Here is a 19,411-nt window from a genome sequence, read left to right as displayed (position 1 = left end):
AGACCATGACACTCCCATCACCATGCTTGACTGTAGGCGAGACACACTTGTCTTTGTACTCCTTACCTTGTTGCCACCACACACGCTTGACACCATCTGAACCAAATAAGTTTATCTTTGTCTCATCAGACCACAGGACATGGTTCCATTAATCCATGCCCTTAATCTGCTTGTCTTCAGCAAACTGTTTGCGGGCTTTCTTGTGCACCATCTTTAGAAGAGGCTTCCTTCTGGGACGACAGCCATGCAGATCAATTTGGTGCGGTGTATGGTCTGAGCACTGACAGGCTGACCCCCCACCCCTTTAACTTCTGCAGCAATGCTGGCAACACTTATATGTCTATTTCCCAAATTACGCTGAGCAAGTGCATTCAACCTTTTTGTTCAAACAATGGCGAGGCCTGTTCTAAGTGGGACCTGTCCTTTTAAACCACTGTATGGTTTCAGCCACCATGCTGCAACTCAGTTTCAGGGTCTTGGCAATCTTCTTATAGCATAGGCCATCTTTATATAGAGCAACAATTCTTTTTTTTTCAGCTCCTCAGAGAGTTTTTTGCCATTTTGAACTTCCAGTGACCAGTATGAGAGAGCGAGAGTGATAACACAAAACTTAACACACCTGCTCCCCATTGACATCTGTGACCCTGTAACACTAACAAGTCACATGACACCAGGGAGGGAAAAATGGCTAATTGGGCCAATTTGTAAATTTTTACTTAGGGGTGTAGTCACTTTTGTTTCCAGTGGTTTAAACATGAATGGCTGTGTTGAGTTATTTTGAGGGTACAGCAAATTTACACTGTTATACAAGCTGTACACTCACTACTTTATATTGTAGCAAAGTGTCACGTCTTCACTGTTGTCACATGAAAAGATATAATAAAATATTTACAAAATGTGAGGAGTGTACTCACTTTTGTGAGATACTGTATGTCCTGGTATGAGCCAGTAGATACTCATCAGTAAAACAATTTCTGCTTAATCCTGATGAAATATGCAGAAGGAGACAACAATCATCCTAAAACTATAGATACCTTTCATATTATCAGCAGAAAGAATGTCTATGTCTGAATTTTAGAAATGCAGATTTAACATTGTTATTTCTAAGAGTATAAATGATAGGATTTAACATTGGTGTTACTATGACATAAAAGATGGCAATCACTTTGTCTGTTTCTGGTGTTGAACTTGATCTAGGTTTCATGTAGGCAGCTGTTGCTGAACCATAAAATATTGTTACAACTATCATATGAGATACACATGTAGAAAAAGCTTTTCTCCGTCCAGCTGATGATGCAATTTTAAGGATACTTGAGATAATTTTAATATATGACACTACAATAAATGTGACAGGTATCATCAGAATAATCACACCCACTGCAAAAGTAATGCATTCAATGAAGATAGTATTTTCACAAGCCATCGATAAGATTTCTGGTACTTCACATAGAAAATGATTTATTTCATTTTTTCCACAGAGATTTACATTAAGAGTAAAAGTCACTTGTGAAATAGGAAAAAGGAATCCACATATCCACGTGATAGCAGCTATTCTGATACAGATAATCTTACTCATGATGGTAGTGTAGTGTAATGGAAAACATATAGCTACATAACGATCATATGCCATTATGGACAGCAGAATACACTCAGTTTGCCCTAAGGAGAGAGACACGTACAGCTGTGTTGCACACTCTGCATAAGAGATTGTCTTCTTTGCTGACACCAAATCTCTCAGCATCCTTGGTATGATTGAAGTTGAAAAACAGAGATCCAGAAAAGAGAGGTTTGAAAGAAAGAAATACATAGGTGTATGAAGACTGATGTCAGTTAAAATTAGAATAATGATTAAAATGTTTCCATTCAAAATGATCAAATACCCAATCAAAATGATAAAAAAAAGAATAACTTGAGTTTCTGAATCACTAGACAGTCCAAGAAGAATAAATTCCATCACCGCAGTGTCATTTCTTGAAACCATTCCTCAAAACATAACCAAGAAATACATTTTTAATTAAAATCTTATAAATTGTATCCTAATATGTATTTCTAGTCTTTTTATTTTTTAAAGAGTAGCAAATAGTTTTCTTGAAATAAAACAAAAAAACCCCAACTTGCAGTGAACAATAATTAATAAATCAAAAATACTAACTGGTTACAGTGAAGGAAAACAATACTAAGCTTTTCTAATGGGAGTTAATGTTTTTACAGAGAACAGAGTCTTCTTAAACACTTTTCAATGCACAAGGCTATGTGTGAATTCATACATTTGATGTTTAAAGGAAACCTAGATATATGTACTGTATAAATGCTGTGCTAACCTTGTTATACCTGAATAATGTATCAACTGCTGTGCTAAAAGAAAAACCATCACAAAATATTGAAACAAAAAACAGGCACAGCACCAAAAACACCTTAAAATAGTGGTAACTGCAGTGAAACACAATTCATATATCATAAAACAAAAAAAAAAATATAGTGCTCTGTTCAAAAAGTATTTAAAAGCAAGTAAAAAATGTCCATGTAATAATGCATCTAGTGATGAATAAATAAATCTCTGTAATAATGAGAATTGGGTTCAGGTGTACCATGGATTCAAGGTGTACCCTGGCTGTTTGAGGTTCAGGGACCCACCAAACTAATCCAAGGTTATCAAACTAATCATAATTCACTGCCTGGCATTTGAACTTAGGCAGCTGGCTTAGAAGGGCTAAAAAGGGACCTTTCGGCTAAATCAGTCCCCTTACTATAAAGGAGTGGGTTCCCAGCAGCCATTTGATGTGTGCTTTAGCTGTGATGGGGAGAGTTTAGGAAATGCTGCTGATAATGATAAAGTACACAGGGAGAGATTATTGTAGAGCTTGTAGGCACTGGCAGGTCTCTTGAAGTGGAATGAAAACCCTTCACGAATACCATTTAGGTAGTGTAACAGTGTGCCTCTTTACTAGCAATACTCAGATGCAGGTACAGACTTCTTTAACTCTTTTTCCCAAAATCTTCTCTCATTCTCTTGGGCTCCTGGACATCCCCAAGAATGTACATTTCCTTATTTCCCACCCTCAAAATCTCAAGAAGACTGCATCTGTGAAGCAGAAGTGCCTGGGAACGTGATCTGCAGCCAGTTGTATGGTCTTCCACTGTTAGTCTGAACATGTGGCAGGTGTGCAGGAGCCCAAAAGTCTGGAGCTTCTATGGAAAAAAACAGCTATTGCAGGAAGCACTGCTTTGTTTGTTCAATTGACATGTAGAGCCACAAGTCCTCTCTCCCCGGCTGTGCCTGCACAGTAGAGATCCATAAATGTCTCTGGGGTTCATCTCCCTTTGTCTCCCTTTGCCTCCTAGCCAAGAAGGTGAGCTCTGTTAGCCCTTTGAGAAGTGACCATGCAGTTATCTAGTAGATCTATTACTGCCTGCAGGCTCAACTGGGGCTACACAGAGACCTCCCCTACTGCTGCCAGCCATTCTCCTAGAGTGCACTCTAAACTAGTATTATTGTTCACATCACAGTTAACCTCCCTGGTGGTCTGATTATTTCAGAATTTTTGTGCTAAAAGAGGTACATTGTTTTGCATGGAAATATGTTATTTTATATTTTAGGCCTGTAATTCTTAGGAATAACCCACTTAGATCTGTCCAAACAAGAGTCTAGTAGACATCCCGGGTATAATAAAGTTTGAAACACAAAATCATAAATTATAATATATTAATAATACATTTTATTCAATAATATAATCAAACCAAATACACTGAAATATGTACAAACAAGAGGTGCGATATTACTAGTCACTGTAATAAAGGTTCAGTAAACATCTCGGGCATGAAACATTTTGAAACATTGGACTGCACAAAGTCTGATGTCACAATTGGGACAATATAATCTGGTTTCTTTTCTTATTTTCCTTCCACTGTCATCTCTTTTCGAGCAACAAACCACGCACATCCTTGTAGGTGATGGGATGTTGGTGGTATGTAGTCCATGAAGTGACGACCAGTCAGGTGTTTCGGATTGACAACGCCAACAGCATGAAGTCCAGATCTGTTCACAGCCATTGGTGGTGTTTGGTGACTTTCCAAATAAAGTCTGCATGAATCAAAGGCTTGTCACTCTTTTTTTTGAGCAGAATGTATGCATTCCACAAGCATTGCTCAAGAAGATTTCTGAAGATCTATTTATAGTATTTTTTTTGCTGTTTCCTCATAGCTGGGTAGAATATCGATGCTTCGTCGGCTCTCTTGACACCTCCCATGGTGTTGTTGCAATCTAACACCTCTTGTGGCTTCATGAATTCTTTCCCATCTTTTGTGCGCACCATAACAGTGGAGGTGTTATGCACTATACTCATTATACATACATCTTTCTTGTCCTTCCATCGCAGTGCTATCATTTTGCCTTTCTGCCAGGCAACTATTTCTCCTGTTTTCAGCTTCTTTTTGCCAAACACGTCGCGCCGGTTAGCCCTTACGGTTCCATAGGCATCAGTTTTGTTGTGCAGTAGAACCTCATAAAGTTAATGAGATATATAAAAGTTGTCCGTTGTTACGCAATAGCCCTGATTTAGAAATGTCTCAATTAGTGAAAGAACAGAAGATGTTGCCACTCCATAATTGCTGTATTTTTCATCCAATTTTGTTCCTTTTCCAGTGTATTTCACTGAATTCCAAATGTAGTCAGTTGATGATTTGAACAGCATGTAGGATTTTACGACAAATCGTGCCCTCTTTGATGCAATGTATTGCACCCAGCTTAGCCTTCCCTTGTAGGCCATTAGACTTTCATCTATGCTGATGTCTCTTTCTAGCTCCATTGGAAATTCTGGAGAATCATTTGATATACTTCCCAAAATTTTTTACGTTTTGGTGCAGGATGAGTAGTTTCATCAAATTCTTCATTATTTTCAAAGTGCAGATATGTCATTATGAGGAAAAATCGGTATTCTGCTATGACCGTGCCAAAGATTGGAGTGGCAAGTAATGAATTGGTTGTCCAATACCACTTCTGCCGGGGTTTCCCCACCACTCCCTGAAGAATTATTAGACCCAGAAATGTCCAAAGGTCATCTTTGGTCACTGGTTCCCATTTTCTGCATCTTGCAAACCTCCGATGCGTAGCGCATTGTTGGTCTTTGTACCGGTTTGTCTCGGTAACAATTTTTCAATAACCTCATCGGTCAAAAATTATTGGAGTTATGCAAAGGGGTTGTCATGGTCAACATCAACTTTCATACCAGGTGCTCCTGTAAATGGGAATCTTGGGGGCGCTGCCTGATCCGTACTGCAATCAATAGAGCACCAAGTCCGCACATCACTGAACTCAGTCGCAGAATTGTCGCTGTCGTCATCACTTTCCGTACTTGATGACGAATTTTCCCACGAACCGCTATTGCTCAGTTCTTCAAGTAACTCCATTTCGCTGTCGCTGTTTTCCAGTTCGTCTAAAAGCGCTTTTGCGCAAAAAGAATGCTTTTTGGACGCCATGGTCGTTCTCAATTTTCCAGGCACAAAGAACTGCAAAAGCACAGGCAGGGCATTGGAAAAGTCAGCAGGTGAAATCCTGAGGTAAATGACTTAATGCAGTGTAATCCGTTAGGATAACAACTATGTATCATGTAATTTATTTTATTAACTTTTTTTAATTTGCCGCCGGTTCTACCCCCCTGCGTCTCAACACCCGTAGGGAAGGGAGCCGGAAGACAGGTGACGGCATCGGCAGAGCACACAGCGGGGAGACAGCGTGAGGATGCCTGGAGGATGGCTTGGGAGGACAACGGGGGATCGCAGGGGAAGGTGAGCTTGATTCTGGGGTAATCCCGAGTGTGGCTCGGGGTTACCGCTTTTGGTACACTATATTAACCCCGAGCCACACTTGAGAATACCGCTAGGGAATTTAATGCTTATATACAGTTTATTGTCATCTTTGCTGATTCATGAGTTAATCCCAATCTAGTGGTACAGAGCTCTATTCTCTAAGTTATCTTGGCACAGTGATTATACTGGCTAGCGGACTGTGTCTGAACCTAACCTTCTGTGTGTTCATTTATGCTCAAACCAACATTTGTTCTAACCTGTACCAGTACATTGGGTAATTTACTACTAAACAATCTAATGTCTGTTTCCTGGTGTTAAATCACAGCTGAGGAAAAGGTACCTATACTTGTGTTTTTATATATATATATATATATATATATATATATATATATATATATACAGTGGGTACGGAAAGTATTCAGACCCCCTTAAATTTTTCACTCTTTGTTATATTGCAGCCATTTGCTAAAATCATTTAAGTTCATTCTTCTTCCTCATGAATGTACACATAGCACCCCATACTGACAGAAAAACACAGAATTGTTGACATTGTTGCAGATTTATTAAAAAAGAAAAACTGAAATATCACATGGTCCTAAGTATTCAGACCCTTTGCTGTGACACTCATATATTTAACTCAGGTGCTTTCCATTTCTTCTGATCATCCTTGAGATGGTTCTACACCTTCATTTGAGTCCAGCTGTGTTTGATTATACTGATTGGACTTGATTAGGAAAGCCACACACCTGTCTATATAAGACCTTCCAGATCACAATGCATGTCAGAGCAAATGAGAATCATGAGGTCAAAGGAACTGCCTGAAGAGCTCAGAGACAGAATTGTGGCAAGGCACAGATCTGGCCATGGTTACAAAAAGATTTCTGCTGCACTTAAGGTTCCTAAGAGCACAGTGGCCTCCATAATCCTCAAATGGAAGATGTTTGGGACGACCAGAACCCTTCCTAGAGCTGGCCGTCCGGCCAAACTGAGCTATCAGGGGAGAAGAGCCTTGGTGAGAGAGGTAAAGAAGAACCCAAAGATCACTGTGGCTGAGCTCCAGAGATGCAGTCAGGAGATGGGAAAAAGTTGTAGAAAGTCAACCATCACTACAGCCCTCCACCAGTCGGGGCTTTATGGCAGAGTGGCCCGACAGAAGCCTCTCCTCAGTGTAAGACACATGAAAGCCTGCATGGAGTTTGCTAAAAAACACCTGAAGGACTCCAAGATGGTGAGAAATAAGATTCTCTGGTCTTATGAGACCAAAATAGAACTTTTTGGCCTTAATTCTAAGCGGTATGTGTGGAGAAAACCAGGCAATGCTCATCACCTGTCCAATACAGTCCCAACAGTGAAGCATGGTGGTGGCAGCATCATGCTGTGGGGGTGTTTTTCAGCTGCAGGGACAGGACGACTGGTTGCAATCGAGGGAAAGATGAATGCGGCCAAGTACAGGGATATCCTGGACAAAAACCTTCTCCAGAGTGCTCTGGACCTCAGACTGGGCCGAAGGTTTACCTTCCAACAAGACAATGACCCTAAGCACACAGCTAAAATAACGAAGGAGTGGCTTCACAACAACTCCGTGACTGTTCTTGAATGGCCCAGCTAGAGCCCTGACTTAAACCCAATTGAGCATCTCTGGAGAGACCTAAAAATGGCTGTCCACCAACGTTTACCATCCAACCTGACAGAACTGGAGAGGATCTGCAAGGAGGAATGGCAGAGGATCCCCAAATCCAGGTGTGAAAGACTTGTTGCATCTTTCCCAAAAAGACTCCTGGCTGTATTAGATCAAAAGGGGGCTTCTACTAAATACTGAGCAAAGGGTCTGAATACTTAGGACCATGTGATATTTCAGTTTTTCTTTTTTAACATATCTGCAACAATGTCAACAATTCTGTGTTTTTCTGTCAGTATGGGGTGCTATGTGTACATTCATGAGGAAGAAGAATGAACTTAAATGATTTTAGCAAATGGCTGCAATATAACAAAGAGTGAAAAATTTAAGGGGGTCTGAATACTTTCCGTACCCACTGTATATATACAGTATCTCACAAAAGTGAGTACTCCCCTCACATTTTTGCAAATATTTTATTATATCTTTTGATGTGACAGAAATGACACTTTGCTACAATGTAAAGTAGTGAGTGTACAGCTTGTATAACAGTGTAAATTTGCTGTCCCCTCTAAATAACTCAACACACACAGTCATTAATGTCTAAACCGCTGGCAACAAAAGTGAGTACACCCCTAAGTGTAAATGTCCAAACTGGGTCCAAAGTGTCAATGTTTTTTGTGGCCACCATTATTTTCCAGCACTGCCTTAACCCTCTTGGGCATGGAGTTTACCAGAGTTTCACAGGTTGCCACTGGAGTCCTCTTCCACTCCTCCATGTTGATATCACGGAGCTGAAGGATGTTAGAGACCTTCCATTTGAGGATGCCCCACAAATGCTCAATATGGTTTAAGTCTGGAGAGATGCTTGGCTAGTCCATCACCTTTACCCTCAGCTTCTTTAGCAAGGCAGTAGTCCTCTTGGAGGTGTGTTTGGGGTCGTTAACATGTTGGAATACTGCCCCGTATCCCAGTTTTTTAAGGGAGGGGATCATGCTCTGCTTCAGTATGCCACAGTACATGTTGGCATTCATGGTTCCCTTGATGAACTGTAGCTCCCCAGTGCCGGCTGCACTCATGCAGCCCCAGACCATGACGCTCCCACCACCATGCTTGACTGTAGGCAAGACACACTTGTCTTTGTACTCCTCACCTGGTTGCCGCCACACACGCTTCACACCATCTGAACCAAATAGGTTTATCTTGGTCCCATCAGACCACAGGACATGGTTCCAGTAATCCATGCCCTTAGTCTGCTTGTAATTTGATGCAGTTGCGGCATATGGTCTGAGCACTGACAGGCTGACCCCCCCACCTTTTCAACCTCTGCAGCAATGCTGGAAGCACTCATTCATCTATTTACCAAAGACAACCTCTGGATATGACGCTGAGCATGTGCACTCAACTTCTTTGGTTGACCATGGTGAGGCCTGTTCTGAGTGGAACCTGTCCTGTTAAACCGCTGTATGGTCTTAGCCACCGTGCTGCAGCTCAGTTTCAGGGTCTTGGCAATCTAATTATAGCCTAGGCCATCTTTATGTAGAGCAACAATTCTTTTTTTCAGATCCTCAGAGAGTTCTTTGCCATGAGGTACCATGTTGAACCATGTTGAACTTCCAGTGACCAGTATGAGAGAGTGAGAGCAGAAACACCAAATTTAACACACCTGCTCCCCATTTACACCTGAGACCTTGTAACACTAATGAGTCACATGACACTGGGGAGGGAAAATGCCTAATTGGGCCTGATTTGGACATTTTCATTTAGGGGTGTACTCACTTTTGTTGCCAGCGGTTTAGACATTAATGGCTGTGTGTTGAGTTATTTTGAGGGGACAGCAAATTTACACTGTTATACAAGCTGTACACTCACTACTTTACATTGTAGCAAAGTGTAATTTCTTCAGTGTTGTCACATCAAAAGATATAATAAAATATCTACTAAAATGTGAGGGGTGAACTCACTTTCGTGAGATACTGTATGTATATATATATATATATATATATAGGATTAATATACATAATTGTGTACAACCAGTTTGTATAGTCTATGGCCACCTTTTATACACCTAAATTGCAGTAGTCGCTCTTTTAGTGTCATTAATTGTTAACGATACTTCAAACGCAGAAGCAAACATACACTATATTACCAAAAGTATTGGCACGCCTGCCTTTACACCCACATGACCTTTAATGGGATCCCAGTCTTAATCTGTAGGGTTCAATATTCATTTGGCCCACACTTTGCATCAATAACAACTTCAACTCTTCTGGGAAAGCTGTCCACAAGGTTTAGGAGTGTGTCTATGGGAATGTTTGACCATTCTTCCAGAAGTGCATTCGTGAGGTCAGGCACTGATGTTGGATGAGAATTCATCTCAAAGGTGTTCTATTGAGTTAAAGCGGAGTTCCGGCCTCAGCAACTTTTTAAAATAAAAATACCCCCCGGACAGTCAGGGCTCGTGCATTTCAGAATGGATAGCCTCTGAACTGTCCCAGGTTGTACTTACCTTTTAGAAGAAATACATACCTTGAAAATTTCTTGTCCAACGCTGCCATCTCAGGTGTGGGCAGCTGAAGCCAGGGCGTCCTCTTCAGTGTCTCCTTCGCTCCCAGGAGTCAATGCGCCTGCACCGGCCCTGCTTGTCAGTTCCTGAGCAGGCGCGTCATCCCTGCACAGCTTCCCTCCTATGTACGTGTATGCAATCTGATTGTACAATCTCTGAATAATTTCCTTTAGATTTACCAAAACTTTGGAATAGGTGGATCCACCTAACCAATCCATTTAATTTGCATCAAATCAGTCAGGCCCTTGCATTACATAGTTGATGGTAGATCTAAAGGAGATTGTACGATCACATTGTACAGTGTATGGCCACCTTACCAGAAGAAGTAGGAAAGTGGGTGGAAATAAAACAAGAGGTGGTACAGTAATGAGGGAGATGTGGTCGAGAGTGGTGTACATTCCCAATTCTGTGATGCACCAAGGCAGTACAGTAAATGTCCCCCTTACACTTACTTATCCAGCTATGTGCAGGAGAGCAGTAGTTCTCTCATCTTTCTCTCCCTTATTGGACAGAGAGGCAGCAGCAGAAGCCATTGGCTCCTGCTGCTGTCAATCACAGCTATTAAGAAGGGAACTGTGCTTCCATAGAAAGTGGCATTTCATGGGGCACTTGACAGGGGGGGGGGGGGGGAGTGCACGTTGCTGGAGGGGGAACCGAGAAGAGGAGGATCTGGACTGTTGTGTGCAAAACCATTGCACAGAGCAGGTAAGTATAACATATTTGTTATTTTAACCACTTGCCTATTGGGCACTTTTACCCACTCCCTGCCCAGGCCAATTTTTAGCTTTCAGCCCTTATCACACTTTGACAATTTCGCGGTCATGTAGCACTGTATCCATATGACATTTTTATCATTTTTTTTCACACAAATAGAGCTTTCTTTTGGTGGTATTTTATAACCACTGGGTTTTTTATTTTTTGCCAAGCAAATGAATAAAGTCCAAACATTTAAAAAATTTAAAAAATTAGGCGGCCTAATGAAGGAGCACGGATGCTCCGAAAGCTAGCAACGCCCATCTTTCCCTCCGCCTCACAGGAAGTGATGTCGGGCTGACAGGAAGTAGTAAGTGGAGCCCCACTGAGAGTCCTCCACCACCACAGCACCATCAGACAGGCTGCCAGACAACAGCCTCCACGCACCACCGGCACCCTGCACCCCTCCTTTCTGCAATGGTATCCAGGACAAGAAGATGGATGATCCCATTCACCTACCCTACCGGCCTTTACTTACCTAAGAGTAAGTCACTATGTGTTTTTTTTATTAATAAACCTTATGCTTCACTAAGCTGGCGCTGCTTTCTTTTTGTTTGTGATCGCCTCTTTACCTGAAGGACACAGTGATCACAGAGCGTGGCACGATCGCGGGAGGACGTCATATGGTGCCCACCCAGAACTGTCCAACTACACTGTGGCCATCATTTTGCTATAGCATGGTCGGCAAGTGGTTAAAAAAATAAAATGCAAAGCTTTACCATCACTTTAAGGACATCCTTCTTTTGAATTTTGAAGTGATGGTGGAAGCCCCTACAAGCGCAACCACTTGTGTTGTGGATTTTTTTTTACTTTCTCTTCAAATAAAAGTGGGCCAACAAGCTTTAAAAATAGAGTTACCTGGCTGGAGTGAATTCACCGGGAAGCACTACACTTGAGAAATAACCCCACACATATCGCAATATATACAGTATATCAGTGGCGGCTGGTGCTCAAAATTTTTGGGGGGGCGCAAAAAGAAAAATGTAATAGGTATTGCTTTGCGTCAAAAAACGCAGTAAAAAATTGCGTGACTTTGAAGTCATGGTACAGGCATGGCACAGGTGATGGTATAGGCATGGCATAGGTGATGGTACAGGCATGGCACAGGTGATGGTACAGGAGATGGTATAGGCATGGCACAGATATGGTATAGGCATGGCACAGATATGGTATAGGCATAGCACAGATATGGTATAGGCATGGCACAGGTCATGGTACAGGAGATGGTATATGCCCCCTTTCAATGCAGAGACCAGCGTACATGCCCCCTTTCAATGCAGTGACCAGCGTACATGCCCCCTTTCAATGCAGAGACCAGCGTACATGCCCCCTTTCAATGCAGAGACCAGCGTACATGCCCCCTTTCAATGCAGAGACCAGCATGCGTGCCCCCTTTAATGCAGAGATCAGCGTGCGTGCCCCCTTCAATGCAATGAACATTGTGCTGTGCCCCCTTCAATGCAATGAACACTGTGCTATGCCCCCTTCAATGCAATAAACACTGTGCTGTGCCCCATTCAATGCAATAAACACTGTGCCCCCTTCAATGCAATGAACACTGTGCTGTGCCCCCACAATGCATAGTTCAGCGTGCATGCCCCCTTCAATGCAACTGTGCTGTGCCCCCTTCAATGCAATGAACAATGTGCTGTGCCCCCTTCAATGCATTAAATGCACTTGCAGGCAAGTGGCTGCTTTGTGGCTGGGAGGAGTAGAAGAGGAGGAAGAGGAAAGTCACATTAAGCAGAGCTTGCAGGCATGTGACCATTAATGCGACCTTGAGAAGTAGGTGAGGAGCAGGAGGAAAAGAGTGTATTAGTAGCAAGAGGTTTGCATACATAACCTCTACCTCTCACTTTAGGACTTCCTGATATTTCTTTCAATAATGGGGATTACCTACATTTATTGGCAGCTATGGCAACAGGGGGATAAATATGTGGTGCGTCAGTGTACAGACTACCTGACAGCTCCCCCCCCCCCCCCAAGAAAATATTAAAGCTATATTTCGATAAAAATACAATAAAATCATTATTAGCAGACCCAAATACAACATAACAGAGAATTCCTGCTAAATCTAAAAGATGAAACTGAGTTGATAAATAAATCTGTGTGTGTGAATGAGGTCTTGGGGCTCATGCATTTGGGTGCTGTGGTCTGTACAGTGTGAATCAGTGGTTCATTTATGTGGCTTGAGCCACCTGGAGCTGTACAAACACAGCTGAGGGTCTTAATTTTAGGGCCTACGGCTGTGTTCCTACAGGTACTGCATCCCCATAGAATGACAGGTGGCTCCAGCCCAAATCCCTCCTTCACACAACCAGAGTACCTGTGTGAATAAGCCCTTAATTATATTTTTCTAACCTAAAAAACATCTCTCCAGTGATATGCTGTCACTACTAAGAGAGATTCTTCTGGTCTTCTCTCTGGATTCTTGGGCTCCAGTTGCTTGGCCAAACTGCGATGATGTAACCCACATGCATATGTGTGTGGGTGTCATGGTCACAGCACAGCTCTCTCACTGGATGGTATGTCATCCATTGAGAGTGCAGTGCACATATGCTGGTGCTAACACCGGCTGCTACATTTAGGAGATATTCACTGTACCTACAAGTAGCCCTATTATAGGCTTACCTGTAGATACAAGATAAAAAATGGAGTTTACTACTGCCAGATCAGTTAGTAAATGGTTAAATAAAGGGAGTTGATACATGGATGCAGAGGGAACTGACAGTGAAAGGGAGAAGAAGCAAAGTTGCATAGGTCAGGAAGCAGTCTGGGGGAGAGGAGTGGGAAGCCCAGCTACATAAAGCACACTAAACTGCACTGTGACAAGATAAATAACAGGCAGCTATAGAACCAATGTAACAGTAAATTCTTCACCCCATGGGAATGCAGCTGATCAGCTGTGACTGTGTCAGGAAGACAGAGTAATGGGGGAGAGAGATGAAAAAATACACAGGCTGGGACAAGAAATATAGGAATAATTGCAGGGAGAGAAACAAATTTACAGAGATAAACTCAGTAGCAGAGCTAACATTAGAGCCAGTCCTGGGAGGGTGGGGGCGCACAGGGATGGCGGAGGGGGGGGGCACACAGGGTGGGGGATTAGTGAAGGACAACTGTCTCTTTCTCAGCAGATAAAAGCTGGCAGCATGGAGAAGGGGAGAGATCAGATTTCTGTAAATGCCGTTCGTCACTAATTCCCCTCCCTGTGTGGGTCCCTCTATGTGCTCGGGCTCCCTACAAGAGGACCGGTGGTCCCCACCCCTATCTGATACTGATCCATTTACAGTCTCAGTAGCTTGGCTGAAAGTGACTCAATCCAAATGACATCTTGTAGACTGTAAAAAGTTTTAATCCAAAAACATCAGATAGGTAAAAAAAATCATAGTGTGTCTAGCAACAGAGCAACCGAAGAATACAGTGCATGTAGTGAATGGAGGGTAAAGCATGAAGAAGAATGGTGTCACTAACTACATAGAAGATCCCCTAGCCATGGAGTGAGGTAGGGCCAAATTACTAACCGCCTCCTGCCCAGCCAATGCACAGATTTGGCCAGGTGGGACATGCATCATTCTCACTGGATGCACTGGTGTATCGTCCCACTTTTAGTGCTCATGTGCAGCCTTGGGGCAGTGCACGAGCGTGATCTGTGACACCAGACCCTGCAGATTACAGATCCATGTACAGGACTGCTTTGAATGTCTCTGGTACTATGTGATCGCTGCTACCAATCACAGCGATCACATGAAAAGTAGTTAACAGTGACTTTCATTTATGACACCATTGTTTACTACTGTGTGTAGTAATTGGCAATCACATGGTGCAGGGCTAATCACAGCTGCCCTGTACCATGTGATGGCTTTGGCCAATCACATCTATCACAATGGTAAACAAAGGCATCATAAATAGATACCAAACAAAGTGTAAACGATTGCTTATACAGTGACCATCACTGTAATAAGTAATCACAGTGTAAAAAAAAAATCCTGATCATTCCCCTAGAGCAGTGATGGCGAACCTTGGCACCCCAGATGTTTTGAAACTACATTTCCCATGATGCTTATGCCCTCTACAGTGTAGTTGAGTATCATGGGAAATGTAGTTCCAAAACATCTGGAGTGCCAAGGTTCGCCATCACTGCCCTAGAGTAATACAATGTCACTTTGGTCACACTGCACTGCTCTTGTGCCATGTATTTTTTTACATACTGTCACCACAGCAATTGCAATGTCACTATGGTGAATTAATACTGCTGTGGCAGGGACCATATACAATGGCTGACTGCTCTGATATCACTGTATCTCCAGCCATTGTGTCACGGTGTGGAATCAGGCTCCGAAGCCAGTAGCTATAGCAGAGAGGCACCCACCAACCAGCTTGATAAGTATAGAAGCTGGTTACCCTGGCGGATGACGTGGGCTCACTTGATGTGTGGAGTACTAACCAGTGTTCATCAGAGTGTCTGATGGTGAAGAAACATAGTCAAGGTGGAAGCCAAAGGTCGGTAACCAGTGGTAGCAAAGATACAGACGGCAGCAGGAGTGGCAAAACACAACATATATTCCTCCTGCTCAGCCAAAAACTCTTCAACTTGAAAAATTAAAAAAAAAATAAATAAATTAGAAAACCACAAATACATTTTCTCTATACAAATGCTGACAACAATATGTGTTACTCATATACACAATACATTTATAAATTAAGTAGTGCTGCGCTGACAAAAGCTAATATAGACATAACCTCACACTTAACACACTGTGTATATTTAAACATATAAAAAATATCTTCATATCTCATGAAAAATAAACAAATTACAAAGAAAAAGGTCTCTCATAAATTAAAAGGCCTTTAAAGTGCCAGTGACCACCAAATAATTCCCTTTTTGTGTATATTTCATACCCATGCGCCACTACAACCCATGCAACCAATGCCCTCACCTTCCAAATATGACCCACATCGCATAGGTCTAAACTGGTTGAGGAAACTTCCATGGGTGTATATTATGCACAGAAAGAGATTACTATACTAATTATTTGGTGTTCACTGGCACTTGTGTTTGGAGTGACCCAACCACTTCAATAGATATTTAGTATATAAGAGATGTTTTTCTTTGGAGTTTGTTGATTTTTTACGAAATATGAAGATTTTGATATGTTTATATATACACACTGTGTGTTAAGTGTGAGATTATGTTGATGTTTGCTTTTGTCAGCATGGCACTATTTCATTGCTAGATTTAAAGATCAAGATATGGTCTGAAAAGTGCACAATAATCTGGCAAATAGGAGGTTCAGAGACATGGCTTAAGTCAAGAAGTTCATGGAAGGAGCAAAGAGTTGAAGGTTCAAGAAGAACAGGGTTCAAGGCATGATCATGCAAGTAATTGTCCAGGGAGCTGTTCAGCATCCCAAAAGGCTCAACAAAAAGAAACATCACCAGACGCACCAGAGTTTGTAGGTTCAGACCTGGGTCCTGACAGTACTTCCCTCCTCCCAGGACACCCCCTGGATGTCTTAGGTCCAGGTTTGTGAGGGGACCCCTGGTGGAATTCTCTTGTTAATCTATGGGCACAAATGTTCCTCTCTAACTCCCAGTAATTGTATTACTGGCTCATATCCTTCCCATTGAATCAGATATTGTAATTTGTTTCTGTACCTCAACAGGTGGAGGAAGTGGAAAAAGTATTTCAGAAAAAGAATTGTCATGAAATGGTTTGAGTAGTGATACATGAAAAACAGGGTAATTATTTTACTGTCAGGAGGTTTTAAGCAAAAGGTGACAGGGTTGATTTTCCCACAAATTTTTGGCCCAGTCTAGAACAGTGGTTCTCAATTCCGGTCCTCGGGACCCACTAACAGGCCAGATTTTAAGTATTACCTTGGGGGATGCAGACTAGAATACTGCAATCACTGAGCAGCAAATTAGATCACCTGTGATGTAATTTAGTTATCTTGCAAACCTGGCCTGTTGGTGGGTCCCGAGGACCGGAGTTGGGAACCACTGGTCTAGAAGATGGAATGTGAACCTTCAAAATTTTTGGTAGATAATCAAACTTTGTCACCCACATGAAACGTAAGAAGAGACTTGCGATCCCTGTCAGCAGCCTGTTTGTAACATTCCTGAGCCTCCTTCAAAGTATCAATCAATTTCTCCTGGACTTTGAGAAGTGGAGCTGTGTTAATGGTTATAAACAAACTCTGCCATAGGAAGATAGTCTACCAATCATACTGAAGATAACTGACAAAGCATCAAAGGTACCGCTCCAGCATTAGATTGGTCCTCTCGGTCTGACCATTAGACTGGGGATAAAAAACAGAGGACAGATTAATTGTAACAACTAATGCTGGGCAAAAGCTTTTCCAGAATTTTGAAGTAAACTGCACTCCTTTGTCTGACACTACATCATCTGGGATTCCATGTAGTTTATAGAATTTCTAAACCGTCAGTTCTGCAGTTTGTTCAGCAGTGGGTACACCCTTAACTGGCATAAACCTGGTCGGTGGTTGTGGGGTCTGCTTGTGGAGGCTTATCAGAATCTGGAAGCCCCCTTTAACAGGGGGGCCCCCAGATCCTGCCCCCTCATGTGAATGAGTATGGGGGACATGGGGGACATTTTTTTTTATATTCTTTATGTAGAATGAAGATGTGTACAATATTGAAAGACATGCATTTTAACATTTCAAAGCAATGTAACAATTATCAGAATGTGTTTGAATACATCGTAAAAAAAAAAAATAAATAAATAATTTGAAATATACATGTAGTAAATTTATGTAATTAGTTAACCTGAATTGTCTGTCTCTAATAATCTAAATAGCACGTGAATGCGGTGAGGGGTATAGATGGGGGGGGGGGGGGGGAGGATAAAAAAAGGGGATGGGGGGCGTCAAAGGAGAAAAAAAGGAGGGTGGAATAAGAGTTGAATCTCCTTTATTTAGTGTCCCATATGTTTTTTTGAAGGGGAATTGTTCACAGAATGGTTAAAAATAGATTTATATTCCACAGATATGGTAAAAAACATGCCAAGAAAACCACTTTTTTAAAATGTTTCATGAGTATCTCTATCAGAGTAGATAAGATCTTTGATTCTGTTTATATCTGTGACCTTAGTCAACCACATAGCGATTGATGGGGGTCGATTCTGTTTCCAAAGATCAGGCATGCAAATTTTGGCTGCATTAAAAAGGTGGGGAAAAATAGATTGCTTATAAGTCTTCCGTGGTATGGCGAGATGGTGTAGAAGGAGCTGGTTCTAATGGAATTTGGTGTAATGTAAATTTCTGAAAAATTCTCCTCACTTCAGCCCAAAAATACTTAAGGTGATCACATGTTCAAAAAATATGTAGGATGTCTCCGAGTGAGTTCCCACATCTCCAACAACAGCTAGAAGAGAGAAGGTATATACAGTTGAGTTTAGCTGGAGTCAAGTACCATCTTGTCAGAATTTTATAGTTCAGTTCCTTATAGTTGGTATTTATGGAGATCTTGTGGGAAAATTTTATTTTATAGTTCAGTTCCTTATAGTTGGTATTTGTGGAGATCTTGTGGGAAAAGAAAAATATTTTGTCAAGTTGGTCAGGAGTAAAGGATAATTGCAGGTCATTTTTCCCACTTAGTAACAAAAGGTGGTTTAAAAGTCTCGGAAAGAGCATTGACAAGATTGCACATAAGGGAAATAGAAAGTTTAAGTGGGGTAGAAGCCACACGCTCCCTTTCAAATGGGGTGAAGTTACATTTAAATATTATGCTGGAGGGAGTTTGGACATAAAATGAGAAAGTTGGTTTTGTTGCCAGGAGTCTAAAAATTTTAATTGAGAATGAGCAGCCATTGCATCAATCATAGGCCACGAATCCCCTGCATTAAATTAATAAACCCTGAGTACCTTGTCCATCATGAGCTTTTGAAAGCAGGTATCTATTAAAAGGAAAAAAAGAAGGAAAGATTTCCTAGAATAGGGAACAATGGGGAAAATCCTTCAGAAATTCCATCTATGGGAAATATCTTCCTACAAGTCTTCCAAGTTGCTCCAAATGTAGAGTGGGTCTTAAGGTCTTTGGGTACAAACAGGGAAGTGCCATACGTGGGACTAAAGAGGTAGCCTGTTCTATCATGACCCATTATTTAAGCCAACCATGTCAATGCCAATCTGATTCTCTTGTTAAATGACAAGCAGTGTAGTCATCCAACATCTGGTAGAGCTATGCCTCCATAGCTTAGCCAATTTTAGCATCCTGTATGGGAGACCTAGTGGTTTATGTGCCCAAAATAATTGGGAAAATAATCTGTTAAAACTCTTAATAAAAGAGGCTGGGACATGTATCCCAGGGGCTTGAAAGAGATATAGAATGAGTGGCACAATATTTATCTTTAGAATAGTACATCGACCAAACCAAGAGAACGTCCCCTTATGCCACTCGACCAAGTCTTGTTTAATCGATTGAAGAAGAGGAGGAAAATGTATTTTGAACGCCTTTGTAAGATCTGCAGGGAGAATCCCAAGGTATTTGATGTAGGAATTAGACCATTTAAATGAAAAATTGTTTTGCAAGTTCTGGAACATTGGATTTGGAAAGTGGATATTAAGAGCTTCTGTTTTTGTTAATTTATTTCAAAGTTGGACAGGGAGCTGTAGTTATCTTTTTTTTCTAGGAGGTTGGGAAGTGACACG

General features: G+C 41.6%; 1 protein-coding gene across 1 annotated transcript; it reads right to left on the bottom strand.

Moving 5' to 3' along the window:
* Positions 1–1,045: 1,045 nt before the first annotated feature.
* On the bottom strand, positions 1,046–1,981 carry LOC309557815 (olfactory receptor 2D3-like; the record flags this gene model as incomplete). Its single annotated transcript, XM_082260582.1, has 1 exon — positions 1,046–1,981. The coding sequence occupies one exon, from the start codon at positions 1,979–1,981 to the stop codon at positions 1,046–1,048; it is 936 nt and encodes a 311-aa protein (XP_082116708.1).
* Positions 1,982–19,411: the final 17,430 nt, after the last annotated feature.

Source organism: Pelophylax lessonae (assembly GCF_965119305.1).
Source record: "Pelophylax lessonae genome assembly, chromosome: 6".
NCBI classification, from domain to species: Eukaryota; Metazoa; Chordata; class Amphibia; order Anura; family Ranidae; genus Pelophylax; species Pelophylax lessonae.
The sequence above is the reverse complement of the archived record's forward strand: the minus strand, read 5'-3'. Positions and strand labels throughout refer to the sequence as shown.